The 17,461-nt window shown below is 45.2% G+C and overlaps 1 protein-coding gene across 1 annotated transcript in view; it reads right to left on the reverse strand.

Annotated features, from left to right (window-relative positions):
• Positions 1 to 2,370: 2,370 nt before the first annotated feature.
• The window catches only part of DAW1 (dynein assembly factor with WD repeats 1), a 53,722-nt gene continuing 38,631 nt past the window's right edge, over positions 2,371 to 17,461 (reverse strand). The window contains exons 9-13 of the mRNA XM_088466824.1: positions 9,491 to 9,593; positions 8,534 to 8,648; positions 7,834 to 7,910; positions 4,228 to 4,390; positions 2,371 to 2,672 (exon numbers count right to left, since the gene is read on the reverse strand). Of these exons, the coding sequence (XP_088322950.1) occupies positions 2,638 to 2,672; positions 4,228 to 4,390; positions 7,834 to 7,910; positions 8,534 to 8,648; positions 9,491 to 9,593 (493 nt within the window). The 3' untranslated portion in view covers positions 2,371 to 2,637. The remainder of the gene's footprint in view (positions 2,673 to 4,227; positions 4,391 to 7,833; positions 7,911 to 8,533; positions 8,649 to 9,490; positions 9,594 to 17,461) is intronic.

A 17,461-nucleotide genomic window follows, 5' to 3' on the forward strand; every position in this document is an offset into this window, starting at 1 on the left:
TTAGTGCTACTGATGAATAACTTATCACTTGAGTAGAGACTGGTATGATAATTCAGTCATCTTTACACCAAAACATACGTAAATAAATCGCTAAGAGAAAGAGATTACTAGCTCAGATACCTGAATATGCCACATTTGAAATAATAATCCGCAATAACCTATAAAATATAGAATATAAAATATAATAATAAAATTTATATAAAAAGTTTTATATAAAACAATCATAGAAATATACAGGGAGAATATATACTGTATGTATATACACATCTATACATATATACATACATGTATATATAAGTACACACACATTAGCATAAGTGTACATATGGGGTTCATATTTTATATAGAAGATAATATATTTTATAACCCAGAAAATCACACCTACGGGGGGGAGAGAGGAGGAGATAAGGATAATCACGATTCCCAAAAAGATAGAAAAGTATATATATATATATATATATATATATAAAAAAGTAGAATTATACTAATAATAATAATAATCATCATCAATAGAGGTAGTGTTCTATACATTGTTTAGTTCGATTAAGTCGTTGAGACCTCCTGGACTTTTAAGTTTTAAGACTATAGATCCAGAAGGCCTCTCTTCTGCACAGTCGGTTGTATCTATCACCGCCTCTCATAGTACTTTTCACCTGTTCGATTGCTTTAATTTTAATTTGACCTATATTACCTTTCTGACAGTCCGTCATGTGTCTATACAGAAATTTGTTCTGAAATTCATCAGTACATGTCTTTTATGTTCCATGTTCTATAATGCCTACTTACCTAATTAAATAAAGTCACGAACACAAGTAGCAAGCATGCATGGTGTTTTTATGACAACTGTGTCCATGGCCTCATGGGGCCTGCTCAACACCCAAACCCTACCATCAGCCCAAAACAACTGGAACCTTGACTCATCGGACCACGCCACATGTTGCCAGTACTCCAGGGTCCAATTAGCAATGTCTCGAGCCCAGGTGAGGCACTGTGTCTGGTGTCATAGTGTTAACAGGGGCACACTGATGGGTCTTCTGCTCCCATATCCCATGGAAGCTAAAGCACTGACCTGCTGGATATGTGTCTGGTACTGCCTGCATTGAATGTGGATGTGATTTGAGCCAGTGTCACTTGTCTGTTACCACGGACAATTCTGGCCAGATGCCACTGGTCAAGATCATTAATCACCCATGGTCAGCCACCGCGCTGCCCACGTTGGGTGGTAATGCTTTCGATGAGGTATTCCTGGTACACATGTGACACCGTAGATTGAGGGATGTCAAATGTCTGCACAACTTTGGAAATGGAATGTCCCATCTGTCGGGCACCCACTATCATGCTCAGTTCAAGCTCCGATAATTCACGTCACCTTGTCATGAGCAGCCTAACCGGTGTTCAAATTCACTAAAGAGATGTCAGATTACAACTGACGCAGATCTGGGCATTTCCAAGACAGCACAGTGTGGTTACCCAACCTAGCATTACCTTCACATACTGCTATCCCATGACTTTTGGCAGAGTGGGAAGTGGTGATCAGAGAGGAGATGAGGTGGCAGTCATTAGAAAACTTCTCCTTGCTGTTGGTGGCTTCTTTAGCTCAATGTAAAAGGGTTATCTCTAGAGGTGAGATGATTTTACTAAAGTTGAATACTTACATTTGATAATAAGGCCATTATCACAGACTGGTGTCTGTCATAACATGAATATAAAAATAAGACACTTTTCTAAATAGAAATAAAGAAAATTATTTTGAAAGGTGACACCACCAGTTTGTAACAATGCAATAACAATACAGCAGGAATAAATGCACTCAAAGCACGGCTGGCCCTTTGTCTTTGCATTATGTGATACCATAAAGCTTAGAATCATAGGCACATTTACCAGCGTTGACTGCATCTACTGAAAACCACCTTCCGTTCTCAGATGTCCAGGATATCCCACTTTCTCAGCTATGTATGTGCTGTCACAGAATACATTCCCTATAAGGTGAAATGCGTGGCTAAATGAATGGTGGCTCATTCATCCAACTTCTTTATTTAGTTTTTATTTATTTATATATTATTTTTGTATTTATTTATTTAACAAACTGGACTCAAAGCACTTTGTGCAGTACCATATAATATCTGGTAACCTCTGATTAATTTATATTTGAAGTCTTAGCCCATGTAGAAAAGTTCATTCTTAATGTAGTCATTGCCAAAACTCTGCTCCCTCTGTGTGTGACGTAAGTGTAAGCCAGGGTTTAGGAAGAACCAAACATATTTGAGCTATCATGTTGCAGATCACTAATGGTCAATCTAATTGGTTAAAATCAATCAAATATTAATCATACCTGCACTTTTGGCAGATAAAGTAGTGGTTTTAATGAAAAAAAGTTTATTAATGCTAATAAAAAACAATGAACTATGAAAAGTCACAACATCAATATACAATAACAATAAACAAGATCAGTAAAACCTACTAGTGAAACAAACTAGTCACTGAAACACTTTGTGTATGTGAGCGTAACTCGGATCGCAAAGACGGTAGCGGTTGTGGCCTGTCCACAAAGAATTAGGATAACAATCCTTATGTCCATCACATTTTGGCTACTCCACTTTTTCAGCCTGTCGGTGACTGTACAGAATGAATCATCAGCTAGCGCCATATTCTACAAGTGTTGTCCTTGCTCCCTGTTGAATAAATAAATATAGTCAGTTATAATCTGTGGTATACACAATAATGTGTAATTTGTATCATCTTCTTGCAGAGTAAAATAAGTGTATTGCCATGTATGAAAATAACTGTATGGGACGGAATACACAAATCCCGGCAGCGGCAGGCCGACACGGCTGAAAATCCAGATCGTCCGCAGGTAAGTATGTTCTAACCTAACCTAACCTCCCTAACCCTCCTTAGGGGTGCCTAACCCTAACCTTCCCCCAGTGCCTAACCCTAATCCCCCCCTTCCCCGCCGACTAAACCTAAGTCCCCCGGGGGGGTGCCTAACCCTCCCTCCCCCTAGCCTAACCCTAACCTCCCGGGGGGATTCCTAAGCTTAAGTGCCCCCCGGGAGCCCTAAACCTAACATACACCCCCCCGTGGCTGTCCGCAGCGGAGCCCGGCATCACTTCGATCGGGATGCCGGGCGCCGGTCTCCCGGTGTCGGTAAAATGACAGGCGTCTAGAATTAGACACCTGTCATTTAACCCTCGCCGGGATAAAGCAGTCGGGAAGCCGGCTGTCTGGCTTACGTGCGCCGGCTTCCCGATTGCATACCGTATGGGACAGCTCTTTTCATCTGCTACTGCAATGTGACCACTGGGGGCACTGTTCTATATCAATACCAAGGTAGAATAAGCGATAAAGGGGGTGATGCAGCACAGCACGGAATTGCAAATCTTCATGTAGGCAAACATGCAAATGCAGCAGGAGGTTTATGACACCCCCTTGTATGAAACCCCGTGCTCCATTTGCGATCCCAGCACTGCGATGATGGTGGACGGCGTCGGGCCACTGGCAAGCTGAGTAAAGCCTCAGCTTACTCAGGCTGGCCGGCTTGCTGGACGCAGCCCCTGGCCTCCCGGAAAATGGGCCGTCCCCACCCCGCACCACCCGTCAAATACCTCTGCATGTCAATCAGGCAGAGACATAGAAGGGTCTACGTGTGATCACACGGGACCCGTTCTGCACATTTGCAGAACGGGTCTTGCACACACGCAGATTCCCGATAATCTGCGTTCAGCATTACATTTGCTTGCAATGCTGAATTAGCCCCAAAGAGTAAAGTTACACATAACTTATAAATCGTTTTACAAAGTAGTTGGGTTTACTTTACATAATAAACAATTTTCTGTGTGTTGAAGGAAAAATGTATCAACTTCTATTGAAAATCGTTCAGTTGGCCAGTCTGGCTGAACTACAATCGACAAACGTGAACTCGCATGAACGATAATCGTTCATCGTTTTACACTGAACGATTTTTTGAACGATTGAACATTAATGACGTCGTTATAGTTAAATCATCCAAAAAATCGTTACATGTGTACTCACCTTAACATGTGCATTGCACAAGAGGGCACAGGGCCTGTTTTACTGCGTGCTCGCTTCCCTATCGCAGCGACCTGTTCACGCACTGCGATGCATATGCATGCACAGAGCGCAAACATCGACCAGCTGCGTGCGAACGCAGCCTTGCGAACCAACCTGAATAAAGCCCACAATACACAGCACTATAGCAGGACTTACCTGTAATGATAATATTTCCTTCATAGTTGAAAGCACAGGAAAAAATCTCATCCGTGTGCCCCTCCAGCACCTGCACGCACTGCCCCGTGTGCGGATCCCACAGGCGTGACGTCTTATCTGAGCTGGCTGTTAATAGGCGGGTGCCCTGAGCATTAAAACAAATCTGGAAAGCGAAAGAGAAAAGGTATAATGTATAAGTGCTTCTAAATATACAATATAAATCCACGTGGAACGTGCGCTGAGACAGATGTCACCATGGGCGTAACTACCATAGGTTCAAGGAGTGCAGCTGCTATGGGGCCCCAGATCTTCCTTATCAAAGTTACATGTGTTATATACATTTTTCACCATTGGGTGGTACATATGGGCCCTTACAAACTTTTGCTATGGGGCCTTCAAATACCTAGATACGCCCCCTGATGTCATTGTGGGAATCATATTTGTATGAACTACAGAGGTGGATGCAAATGCTGTTGGTGCTGCGTCTTGGAAACATTGGTCGCACCATTGGATCTCTCAGAAATGTCCGTCGCTACTAAGATGCTAGGGCCAGTGACACTGTGTCTGAAGATGCAGTCGCTGGCTGTGACACGCACCCAAAACGATCATCCCCACATCTGCATTTTTGTTGCCACTCCCAGTTACCTCCCCCAAACGGTCTCTGTCTGTCAATCACTCTGCAGTCTGCATCCTAATCCACACTGCGACTGCTGTCACAAGACCACATGCAAAGTGCGGCTCAGATGCATACACAGTAGACAAAATATCGGCCACTTGCGACTAAATCTAAACTGTGTTCAACTCTGAATCAGGCCCTATAATAGATTGGCAGCAATCATAGAAATCTAGGGGTTGTCAAACCACGACACTTCTGTTGGTGTTTATGGCCAATATTTAAAAGGGCTGTGCATTTACTTGCAAGACACAGCTAGTAAAGGCATAGCCCATTTAAATATTGGGCAAAAAACAGTCTAATCTTCTACATGATCAGTATGGTTTCCTCTCACATACTGTTGTGCTGTAATCTGGCTGCTGCTGATGGGAGGTGGTTGGGATTGGGAGGACCAATCAGAAGCTGTGATTGCGACATCTGATCGGTCCTGCTTAATCAGTCCTGCAATTTCTGATGGCCCAGGAAAAAAACAGCAGCATGGAGCATCCCCCTGGGGAATACGGGCAAAGGAAGGAGTGGGTGCAGCTTTTAATAATGCTGGGAGATGAGATATAGAAATGTTTCCACCAGCTAGAACTATTTTAAAGTCCTTGCTTAGAACATATGTACTTGTGTAGTTAGAAACAAAGGACCCCCCCCACACACACACACACACATCCTTGTTTATAACACAATAAGGGCACCCAAGATGTGTCTTATTCTGAGTTGAGAATAAAGGAAGGGGGTGCAAATACATTTTTTGCCGAGAGGGTAAATACTGGCTACTTTTACATGTAGCCCACAAATGCTGGACAGCTTTATTTTTACACTGCAATTTATAGTTGAGTTTGGATATGGCCCTTTTGAAACTCTATCTGCACATTCCTCCCATCTCTCACTTATTCTTGTCCCTATTCCGCCCGTCTCCAACCATTTCTCCCATCTCTCACTTATTCTTGTCCCTATTCCTCCCATCTTCCTCTATTCTTATCTTTATTCCTTCCATGCCTCACCTATTCTTGCCCCTATTCCTCCCATCTCTCACTTATTCTTGCCCCTATTCCTCCCATCTCTCACTTATTCTTGCCCCTATTCCTCCCATCTCTCACTTATTCTTGCCCCTATTCCTCCCATCTCTCACTTATTCTTGCCCCTATTCCTCCCATCTCTCACCTATTCTTGCCCCTATTCCTCCTTTCTCTCACCTATTCTTGCCCCTATTCCTCCCATCTCTCACCTATTCTTATCTTTATTCCTTCCATCTCTCACCTATTCTTGCCCCTATTCCTCCCGTCTCCCCATTATTGCCCCTATTCCTCCCATCTCTCACTTATTCTTACCCCTAATTCCTCCCATCTCCCCCTATTCTTGCCCCTATTCCTCCCATCTCTCACCTATTCTTGCCCCTATTCCTCCTGTTTCCCCCTGTTCTTGCCCCTGTTCCTCCTGTCGTCCCCTATTATTGCCCCTATTCCTCCCAACTCTCATCTATTCTTGCTCATATTCCTCCTGTTTCCCCCTGTTCTTGCCCCTATTCCTCCCATCTCTCACCTATTCTTGCCCCTATTCCTCCTGTTTCCCCCTGTTCTTGCCCCTGTTCCTCCTGTCGTCCCCTATTATTGCCCCTATTCCTCCCAACTCTCATCTATTCTTGCTCATATTCCTCCCGTTTCCATATTCTTGACCCTATTCTTTTCATTTCCCCATATTGCCCCTATTTCTCACCTATACTTTCCCCTATTCGTCCCATCTCACACCTATTCTTGCTCCTATTCCTCCCATTTCCCTGTTCTTGCCCCTATTCCTCTCGTCTCCTCCTGTCTCTCTCATTATTCCTCCCCTTCTCCCCTTTTTACTACTGGTGTCCATTTCCTCTCTCCCCTCTGTGTCCCCCTCCACCGCTCTCCTCTGTGTCTCATTTTCTCGCTGCGGTTGTTGGTGGTAGTGAGCGTGTGCGCCGGGTTGCTAGCTGTTGTGGTTGCCATTGCCGTTTTTTGTGCTTTCCCTTTCTCTCTATGCCCTTCCCTTTCCATGGCTGCTCCATTCCTCCCCCGTCCCCCATCTCTGTACCTTCCTACTGTCCAATCCCGTATCTGTTTCTCCCCATTCCCCCCTCTCGTTCCCCTATCTATCTCTACCTCTCTTTCCCAATCTCTCATTCCCCCATCCATAGTCCTCTCCCACTCTTTTCTCTCTACCCTGTTGTCTGTGTTCTGTTCTAGGCCGATACATCGAACTGACCAAATCCACATGGCCAGTATCAATATCAATATTATCGATACATACATGAACTCTGTGCTTCTGCACCACGCACATGGTGGCAAAGGCTTCCCTGCATTTTCTGTTGCCAGTAGAGGGGGCTCGATGCCAGACCCGGGTAGCTGTACGGAAAGGAGGTGAGGAGGGGAGCGTGGTGGGGAACAGTGGCTTGTGGGCAGGTGGAGGCAGGAGGGATGTCTAAGAGCTTTGAGGGGGACATGGCCTCCCCTCATGGCACAGGGACAGATTAGGGTTTGTGGGGGCCCTGGGGCAACTAACAAATAAATTGGGGAGGGGAGCACCCACCAATAACATTGACAAAAATATATACTGTGCCCTCTCTTGACAACCCCCATAGTTTATATGTTTTATTTTATGTCAACACCCCTTATAAGTATTGTAGAGTGTTCACATCACCACCCCTCCAGCTCCATACTGCACCCACCCCCCCCCCTCCACCCAGGTGGTTAAACTATCTCAGGCCTTCCTATTGTGCTCCTCTCCCAACTGCTCCTCCAGTCTCCACTTTTCACTGACAGGTACCACCGGGGCAATGGTTGTGGCTCCCTGTGTGTGAGGGCCCCTAAGAAATTGCACCTGCCACCAATTTATGTCTATCTAGCAGGGTATGCTGGGACTTCCAGAAACTGATTAGGAGACACATCTTTAACCTGATGGAGTGTGTACAAACTCACCTTGGAAATCTCACCATCATGTCCCTCTATCTTGGCTATGCACTTTCTGCTGACTGCGTTGTACACTCTGGCTGTTCCTGTTGAAAACAGATTGACAGCCTTAAATTAGACAATATAATGCATATATTACATAATAAATTGTATGAGGTCTCCACTCAGATTTAAAAAATTAACATTTCATAAATCAAAAAATAAAAAATACAGCATGTTTCAATGGGCAACAATTATATCAAATAATCCTATCCTTAGCTAAAGATTAATTTAGCAAATAGTTAATGTCTCGGGACCCACTCACAATCCCAGCGAAGGGGATGCCGGCGCTTAGAATACCGGCGTCGGAATCCCAACACCTGGCAGAATCCCCCCAAAGGTAAGTAGCGGGGTTAGTGGGAGGGTTAGGTACTAGGGGGAGGGTTAGGCTTAAGCACTGGGGGAGGAGGTCTAGGGTGCGGGGAAGGGGAGGTTAGGTTTAGGCACTAGGTGGGGAGGTTAGGTTTAGGTACCGGAAGGCTTAGGATTAGGAGAAGGGTTAGGATGCCTAACGACAGGTGTCGGTATCCTGACACTGTCAGGAGGCCGGGGTCGGGATTTTGACCGCAGGGATCCTGAGTCCCGGCATCCTGTACTCAATCCAATGTCTCATATGATACTCAGTTGGGAAACTCATGGCAGCTTGCATGATTTGATGGACCTTCCTTACCATCAGCGGAGGCTGTGGCTACCAGCTGTCCAGTAGAATCAAAGGCAACGTCCAACACCTCATCTTCATGCCCAGTCAAGGTGGCCACACATTTCCCACTCAGAGCATCCCATAGCTGTAGGGGAGATAGAACCACATTTATAGCAAGGGAATAAGATAACTGTCTGACAATACAGGACACACTTTACTGTATGCACACTGGGAATCAAGCATGACTGATAGCTTCATACAATAACAACGGGATCAGTGTGATTTCAAATCCTGACAGCGGAAGCCCGGCAGTGAAGATCCCGACAGGTACGTTTTTCTTCTATTTACTAATCTAACCTCCCCCCCTAACCCTGACCCTCCCTTAGCGGTGCCTAACCCTAACCTCCCCCCCAAGTGCCTAACCTAACCCCCCTCTAAGTGCCTAAACCTAACCCCCCCTTCCCCGCAGTCTAATCCTAAGTCTCCCGGGGGTGTGCCTAAACCTAACCTCCGCCCGGGGGTGCCTAATGTTAACCCCCCCTTCCCCTAGCCTAACGCTAACCTCCCGGGGGGGTGTCTAACCCTAAGTCCCCCCCGGGAGCCCATAACCTAACCCTCCCCCCCGTGGCTGTCCACGCCCGGCGCCCGGCTTACCTTCGATCGGTGTCGGGCTCCCGGCGTAGGTCTAATGACATGCATCGGGATTTCGACGCCGGTCATTAGACAGTTGCTGGGATTAGACAGTCGGGATACCGATGGTCGGCATTTAGACCGTCGGCATCCCGACTGCATCCCATAACAATATCTCATTATCACGTAGTCCTGGATATAGAGACTAGTGTATAATGTATCGAACATTTGCTGTGATCAGCAGTATTTAGCTTAATTTTCTCTTTTAGATATACGTAGTGCAATTCTACAGTCAGCAATACACTGTGGGCTGTAACCCAGCAACTGCAGGACAATCTCATCATGCTGTCTCCTTACCCTGCAGGACTTATCCATGGAGGCAGTGGCTACTAGGGAGCAGTCCCAGTTGAACTGTGCACTGCTGATCTCTCCACGGTGGCCTATGAGGGTGTGAACTTTCCTGCAGTGGTAAAAACAAACATGTAATTAGGGTGTAATATTACAATTCAGTACTAGTAAACTTACAGTAATACACAGCGACATGCAAAAGAGGGGCATGGCTTCATGACGGGAGTGATGTGGCCTCTTTATAATGTTACAAAAGATGCAACACCAAAATGTGTATAATTCCCTTTCCCATACATTCTCATCTTATATAAACGAAGACACAGGATGAATCATTTATTGTAATGGAATGTAGTTATCAGACCGTTAGACGACATGCTGGAAGTCCGACACAGGACTTAAGATATACCGATGCCTATGTTAATACCCACGCCGGAACACAGACAGACGCCAGCTCGAACCAGGTAAGTCTGGGGCGTCTTAGCTGTTAGCCGTGGGGGGAGAGGGTTAGGTTTAGGTAGCATAGCGGGGTTAGCATTAGGTTTTGGGAGGGGAGGTTAGGGTTAGGCACTAAGGGGGAGGGTTAGGTTTAGGCACGAAGGGGGGAGACTTAGGTTTAGGCATAGGGGGTTAGGGTTAGGCTACAAGAAGGGAGGGTTAGGGGGAGAAGGGTTAGTATACTTACCTGACCCTTGTCAGGATACCAACCATCGGGATGCCGCTGTCTGTATTTTGACAGGAGGCATGCCGACTGCTGGCATTACATACCGATTCCATTGTAATATATTATGTCCTCCCTGGCTTGTGAGTATATTTTAAATGGCTGCTTGGGGTTTGTTGAAACACCTGCCTCCCAGGACTTCACATGCTGCTATGAGGGATGTGATAGTTGTTTAATGTAATTGATGTTAATCTGATCTTTCTTATATTATCAGACATGCTGGAACTTCTAATAATTCCAATGTATGGCCATAGGCCATCTATAGTTAACTATCATTGATGTTTAACTGCCGATTGTTTTGCCATTGTTGGCTGAGAGCCAATTCCGCCATCGATGGCCGAGTGGGACCCAATTTTTTTTTTTTACAGGACGGAGCCTAACCCCACCCCCAGCGCCCACTAAGCCCCACCCCCATTTCTGATTGGATCGCGGCCCACCGTGCCCCGCCAGTGGTGGCCATTGAAGGGTGCAAACCATCAATGCATCACCACTGATGGTTTTTGCGCCATCAATGATAATCACCGATGGACCCATCAATGGACACCCCATCCCTAGTAGTTCCTCCTACCCCTCCATATTTGAAGGATAATCTGATAGATATACAGATCATGACACAACTAACAACACATTTTTCAATAAAGCATGCAGAGCACAGGCAGCACACCAGCTGTCAGCATAACCTCTTCAATCGCATGAAGCTGCCCTACTACACCCTACTATTCACATTCTAAGGACAGTAGGACACCCTTATTCCAGGAAGATCTTCTGTTACAGGGTAGCTCCCGTTGACTCCAGGTGGTGTTGCAGAGATTGAGCATTTCCTTCCTTGGAAATCGGGTGATTTGTTTCTGAGTACTATGCTGATTGTAAAGTACCTACATTATATGTGATTTTATTACTTATTCATAAATTTCTATTTTACCACACTCAGGGCCTCACTAATCAATGAGTTTTATAATTCACAACGTGTGATAAAACTCGTTGCATATGATAATGGTGCTCCAGCCAATCAGCTCCTAGCTATCATGTAACAGCTGGTAACTGACTGGCTGGCGCACCATTTGTCATATGTAATGAGTTTTATCACTTATTGTGAATGATTAAAATCAGTGATAAATGAGGCCCTCAAAGTTTATTTTGCCTGTTTTTTAAAGATATGGATTCCATTAAAGTGGATGGAAGTACCTGAGTTTATTTTGCCTGTTTTTGCAAATATGGATTCCATTAAAGTGGATGGAAGTACCTGAGGCGTGGACTTTGCCTTGACACCCCCAAGTGGTTATTTATAACAAATACAGTTATATTTTCTAAGGACTTTTATACCAATTGGTTTGTATATAACATATGGCAGTGGTTCCCAAACTGTGCGTCGTGGCACCCTGGGGACACTTGCAGGGGTGCCTCAGCACCAAATCAAATTCTTTATGGAAATTATAATGTAAATATGTGCACAAACAGAAGCACAAACCTGTCCCCCACCACATAACTGAGCCTAAGGATGACAGGTCAGCACTATTTACTTCACTTTACTACTTCACTACATTTTTTTTCTGAATTTCTCAATAACAAACTTTTGGCTTAGGGGTGCCGTGAAAACAATGCCGATGCACTAGGGCGCCGTGATTCAAAAAGTTTGTGAACCACTGATATATGGTGAGTGCTGATAAAACAGGATTATGTGGACGTACATATTCATTCAACATCTCACGAATATATGCATGCTTATGTTACTTTATTTTCCTGCAATGCAATTTAGAGCATATAGAAATGATTGAGAATATATATATTTGTTGTGCGAGTTGCGGAAGGCCACACTTGTCGAATGGCCCCAGGCCCAGAGAGGATAAGGCCTTCTCTTTCCTCTCTAAATGTAGGCAAGTGAGTGTCTGATGCAGCAGCCATTTTGTTTTATATTTTAGCTAAAAGTATGTTAAATGATGTATTAAAAAGTGTGTAGAGATTAGTGTTTTATTTCTCTGCATAAGCTGAACTGCTATATATATTGTTTAGCAATAAGAATAATAGGTTTAAAATGTATAAGTTTTAACATATACAGAATAGCTGACAGTAGCAAGTCTCAGTTTTATATAAACAAATGAGGTAACTGAGATAGCAGAAATGAAGGCTAAATGGGCGACCATGTCAGATTTCTACATGGGAAAAAAAAGATAACACGGAATTATGTCAATATTATGTCTAAAGCACAGATGACCAATGAAGACCTAGGCCCTCATTCAGACCCGCTCGCAAGCGCTATGCACTCGCAAACTGGTCGATGGTGGGGCACTGCGCACGCCCCGTAGCGAGTGAGAAATTCACTTGCTCCGGGGCTTGCTACAAACGGGGCGGCTGTCGATGTTGATCATCACTCGTGATGTAAGTAGTCAGTTTCCTTCTCTATTTGAGCAAGAAGCTCACTGGGGCTTGCGGAAGACGAGACCCTACCACAAGGGTCTCGTCGCAAGCCCTATGGTTGCGATAATCGCGACCATCACCTGGCCGCTCAAAAAAGCTGTGGGTGGTCACCCACAGCTTAGCGAGCAGCCAGGAGGCCGGTTTAAAAAAAAAAGCGGCCGCCCTCATTCAGAGCGAGCGCTCGCTTTTTGCGAGCGCCTCTGAATGAGGTCCCTATTACGTACAATTATTAATTAGATTAATTGGACTAATTGGAGGTATAAATAAAAATAAGGTATAAATATGAGCTGAGAGATAGGGAGGGGGGAACAGTCAGAGAACAGAGGAGAGAGCACAGAACAAGGGTCGGTGGTGCCGTTACGTATGTATGAAGTATTGACTGACTGCTATCCTGCTATTCTGTACTGGGTGTCACAAATTTATTTTAGAAGTATTCCCTGCTGCGGTTGGTATAACCTATGTTTTTTTTTTGTAAGTCTGCTTTGGCATCATATATGTATGATTAAGCTAAAAGCATTGTCATTTATTTTAGAATCTGTATTTGTGTGGAATTATTTTGGTGCCCTCTATTACAAGTATGGTTTATAGGTAATCCAGAACTATCACGTTATCAATGCCTTCCAGTTTTGCTATTTTATTTTTGATTCTGGGCTGGCTAGGTGTCACAGTGCGCTGGACTCCGGGGTGCACTTACCGGGACCGGCGACTCTGGTCTGTCAGGCAGCGGGCGAGACGTCCAAGGCACCCGTTGCCGCTGCTTCCGGCTCCCCCCAGCGGCTGTGACAGGCGACTCCGGCTCTCCTAGGAACGTGCGCGCCGTCCTGTTCTAAGATTTAAAGGGGCAGGCGTGCTAAACGCTAATCTATTTTGGCACGGGATTTGTAGTCCTCCCTATAAGAGGGGTCTCTGGCAGCACACAGGTGCCCATACCATACTCCAGCTTTCCTGCCGTACTGTTATCCTGAACTTCACCATGGCTTATTTGTGACCCCGTTATTGTCTGACCCTTCTGTACTGCATCTGATATCTGGTTCTGACCTCGGCTACTCCCTGTGACCCGCTTACGTCTGCTCCATTTGTACTGTCTCGTCTGTTGGTATTGACCCGGCCTGTCGACTACGTTTATTCTCCTGCACTTCATCCAGTGTTCACCAGCACCTGTATAAGGGAACCTAACCTGAGGGCCGCGACCTGTGTGTTGGACGCAGCTTCTTGCGAGGGTCGCCGGCACATTAGACTCCGCGCCTCAGGCATAGGTCTAGCCAACTCCCTAATACGGGCCGCATCCGCAATCCATCCGAGAGTTGTGACACTAGGACCATACAGGAGGAGCTGCTGTTTTTTAATCTTCAATCAATGGTTTGTAACCAATCAGCGCATTGAGGGTGTTTGTTGTGTATATACATAAAATTAATTGGTCTGTTTGTTTGTCTGTCCGGTTATGCATTTGGACACCCCTGCACCGATTGGAATGAAACCAACGCGAGGTGGTCCAGTTAGATCCTGGCCAGGTTTTAGGGAGGTTAGGGTCCTGGTCGGACCTCCCATTGGTGTACGCTGGGCAAAACTTTGACCTGGGGAGCCTGTTCTGGAGCTTCCAGTGGATGGATTTGGACAAAAACTTCACATAGTGGTAACATTGGATCCCAGAAGACATACTAGGGGGTTGAGGTCAGAGTCGGACCTCCCGTTGGTGTACGCTGGGCAGAATTTTGACCCGGGATGCTGGGCAGAACTTTGACCCGGGGAGCCTGTGCTGGGCCTTCCACTGTATGGATTTGGATTAAAACTTCACAGAGGTGTGGCAATTGGTCTGGGATGCCTAATGGAGTGGATGGGGTTTCAGTCGGACCTCACGGGGAAGTGCGCCGGGCAAAACTTTGCCCAGGGAACCTGTTCTGGGCTTTCCACTGGATGGATTTGGACGACATCACATAATTTGGACAAAAACTTCACAGAGTTAAGGTTCCGGTCAGACCTTCCATTGGTGTACGCTGGGCAGAACTTTGACCCAGGGAGCCTATTTTGGCCCTTCCACTGGATGGATTTGGATGAAAACTTCACAGAGGGGTGGCATTTGGGCTGGGATGCCTAATGGAGTGGTTGGGGTCCCGGTCTGATATCACGGCAGAGCGCCAGACAGAACTTTGATCCAGGTAGCCTGCTCTGTACCTTCCACTGGATGGATTAGGACGACATCACATAATAAAACTTGATAACTTGAAGATTTCAACCCGGGCAACGGCGGATACTTCAGCTAGTGTATACATATATAGAGCACACGGCGAGGCGGATAATGCCACCAGAACATAAAGGAGAGGCAGGAGCAGGTCACAAGAAATTAACACAGTTTTCAATTTGTCCTCAAGAGTATTTACCAACACTGAAATGAAGGTCCTTAATAAGGGGCTAAGCTTTATATCAACTATCCCTTTCAATAATTTTGAATGGAAAGTGGAGCAACATGTGCTACATAGACAATTGAAGCTGAAGGAGTATTTTGGAACAACGGATACTGTGACTCCTGATAAACATGACACAAAATTTTGAAAAAATCCCTGTTTGATCCTGTTTCTAATAACCTGGCTATACAGAGTTTTATGAGAGCGCTTGATGTACAGGTCACAGAATTTACCAACAAACAAATGACTCACATTAGACATAACCTGACACGTCAAGAACGTAGTGCTTTCACTGATCTGAGTTCATATTCGGACGTCGTCTACTGACCAGCAGATAAAGGTGGAGGCCTTGTTATACAGGACCTTGACCAATACAAGGAAGAACTGGAGAGACGACTAGGGGATGAGACGGTGTATACCAAAGTGGATGTTAATCCCACCATCAAATTTAAGAAGAGTTGGCCTTGATGATCAATACAGCATTGTCTAATAAAATTATCAATAGCGATACTTGTGAATTTCTCAAAACTGAGCATCTCAAGGCCACCCCACTATATAGTGTCCCTAAGATACATAAAAGTCTGGACAGACCGCCAGGTCGTCGGATCATTTCAGCTAGGGAATCACTGTTGAGTCATGTATCGGAATATCTAGATCATTTTTACAGCTGTGTATACAGGCTGAGGGTACTTACCTTAAAAATACAACTATGCTATTAAACAAGCTACAAGATCTTGAAGATCTTCCAACTAATATGTGGATGTGTACCCTGGACATCACTAGCCTGTACACCAATATACCACACAGGGAAGGTATTAGGGCTACTTTTGACCTCTTGTACAACAATGATCTATATACGGGTCCTGATTTAAAAATGTTTTTGCTGCTCCTTGAACAGATATTATATAAAAATAATTTTTACTTTAATGGCCAATTCTATTTGCAGCGCACTGGGGGCCTGATTCAGACCCGGTCGCAAGCGCTGAGCGCTCACAACCGGGTCGATGTTTGCCCACTGGGCATGCGCATGACGGAGCCGGCTCCGCGTGCACATGCGCGAGACCCGGCTAGCGACGGGTGCTCCGTCGCTCCGGGTCTCGCACCAAAGAGGGTGAGCTGTCGATGGTGATTGACAGCTCGCCCCGTTTTGTAGACGTGGCCGGGGGGGTGGCTTCACAAACGGAGGCGTTCCCAAGCGAACGCCTGTCGTTTGTGGGTGGCCCCACTGACATCACCTGACTCTATTAGAGCCAGAAGCTCTCTGGGGCTTGCGGCCACGAGACCCTACCACAAGGGTCTCGTCGCGAGACCCTACCACAAGGGTCTCGTCGCAAGCCCGATGGTCGTGATGGTCTTGATTATCGCGACCATCAACCTGGCCGCTCGCAATAGCTGTAGGTGGTCACCTATGCGAGCGGCCAGGAGGCCGAACAAAAAAAAAACGCCCTGTTTCAGAGCGAGCGCTCGTTCAGAGCGTCCGTCTCTGAATCAGGCCCTGGATGCGCCATGGCGTCACATGTAGTCCGGATGTATGCAAACACATACATGTTTCCCATGTTTGACTTCTTTAATAGAGAAGTCAGAGATAAAATAATTTTTTATTGTCGCTATACAGATGATGTACTATTGTTTTGGCGGGGTGATTCTGACGGATTTGTGGACCTAATGGAAGATATTAATAATAGGGATGACCCTATTAAATTTACCTTTCATCTAAGCTTAGAGCAGGTTAATTACCTTGATGTCACGATTAAGAAGGAAGGTAGAAAACTTATAGCCTCATTTATCAACGAGTTTATCATTCAACACTAGTGATAAATATCACTTTTTATGATAAATGGTGCTCAGCCAATCAGCTCCCAACTGTCAACTGTTAGAAAAATGACAGTTGGGAGCTGATTGGCTGGAGCACCATTTATCATACACAGTGATATTTATCACTAGTTTTGAGTGATAAACTCGTTGATAAATGAGGCTGTTAATACTTACATCTTCACTAAGCCCACAGACCGCAATACATTACTTATAGCATCCAGTCACCATCCAATAGCTACCAAAAAGAGCTTACCTTTCTCACAACTAGTCCGAGTTAAAAGGATAACTCGTGACTAAGAGAATTTGGATGAAGATCTTACTAAGATGTGTGTGAAGTTAAAAAATAGAGGCTATACACCTGAGAATCTAATACAAGCTAGACAAAGAGTGGATTCACTCAGCAGGAATGATCTATTGAAAGTGTTAAAAATAGTACAGATAAGAGAATACATTGGCCACGTAGATATACATTAGCCAATAGCATTATCATTCAGACCACACAGAGCCTATGACCTATTATCCAACAAGACAGAGATCTTAAGAGTTTAAAACAAACTAGAATCCTCTCGTGTCTCAAAAGGGGTAAAAACCTTAGGGACCACATAGTAAAATCAGATATTACAGAGCTAG

This window comes from Taudactylus pleione, unplaced genomic scaffold (genome assembly GCF_031769625.1).
Source record: "Taudactylus pleione unplaced genomic scaffold, aTauple2 ptg000066l, whole genome shotgun sequence".
Lineage (NCBI taxonomy): Eukaryota > Metazoa > Chordata > Amphibia > Anura > Myobatrachidae > Taudactylus > Taudactylus pleione.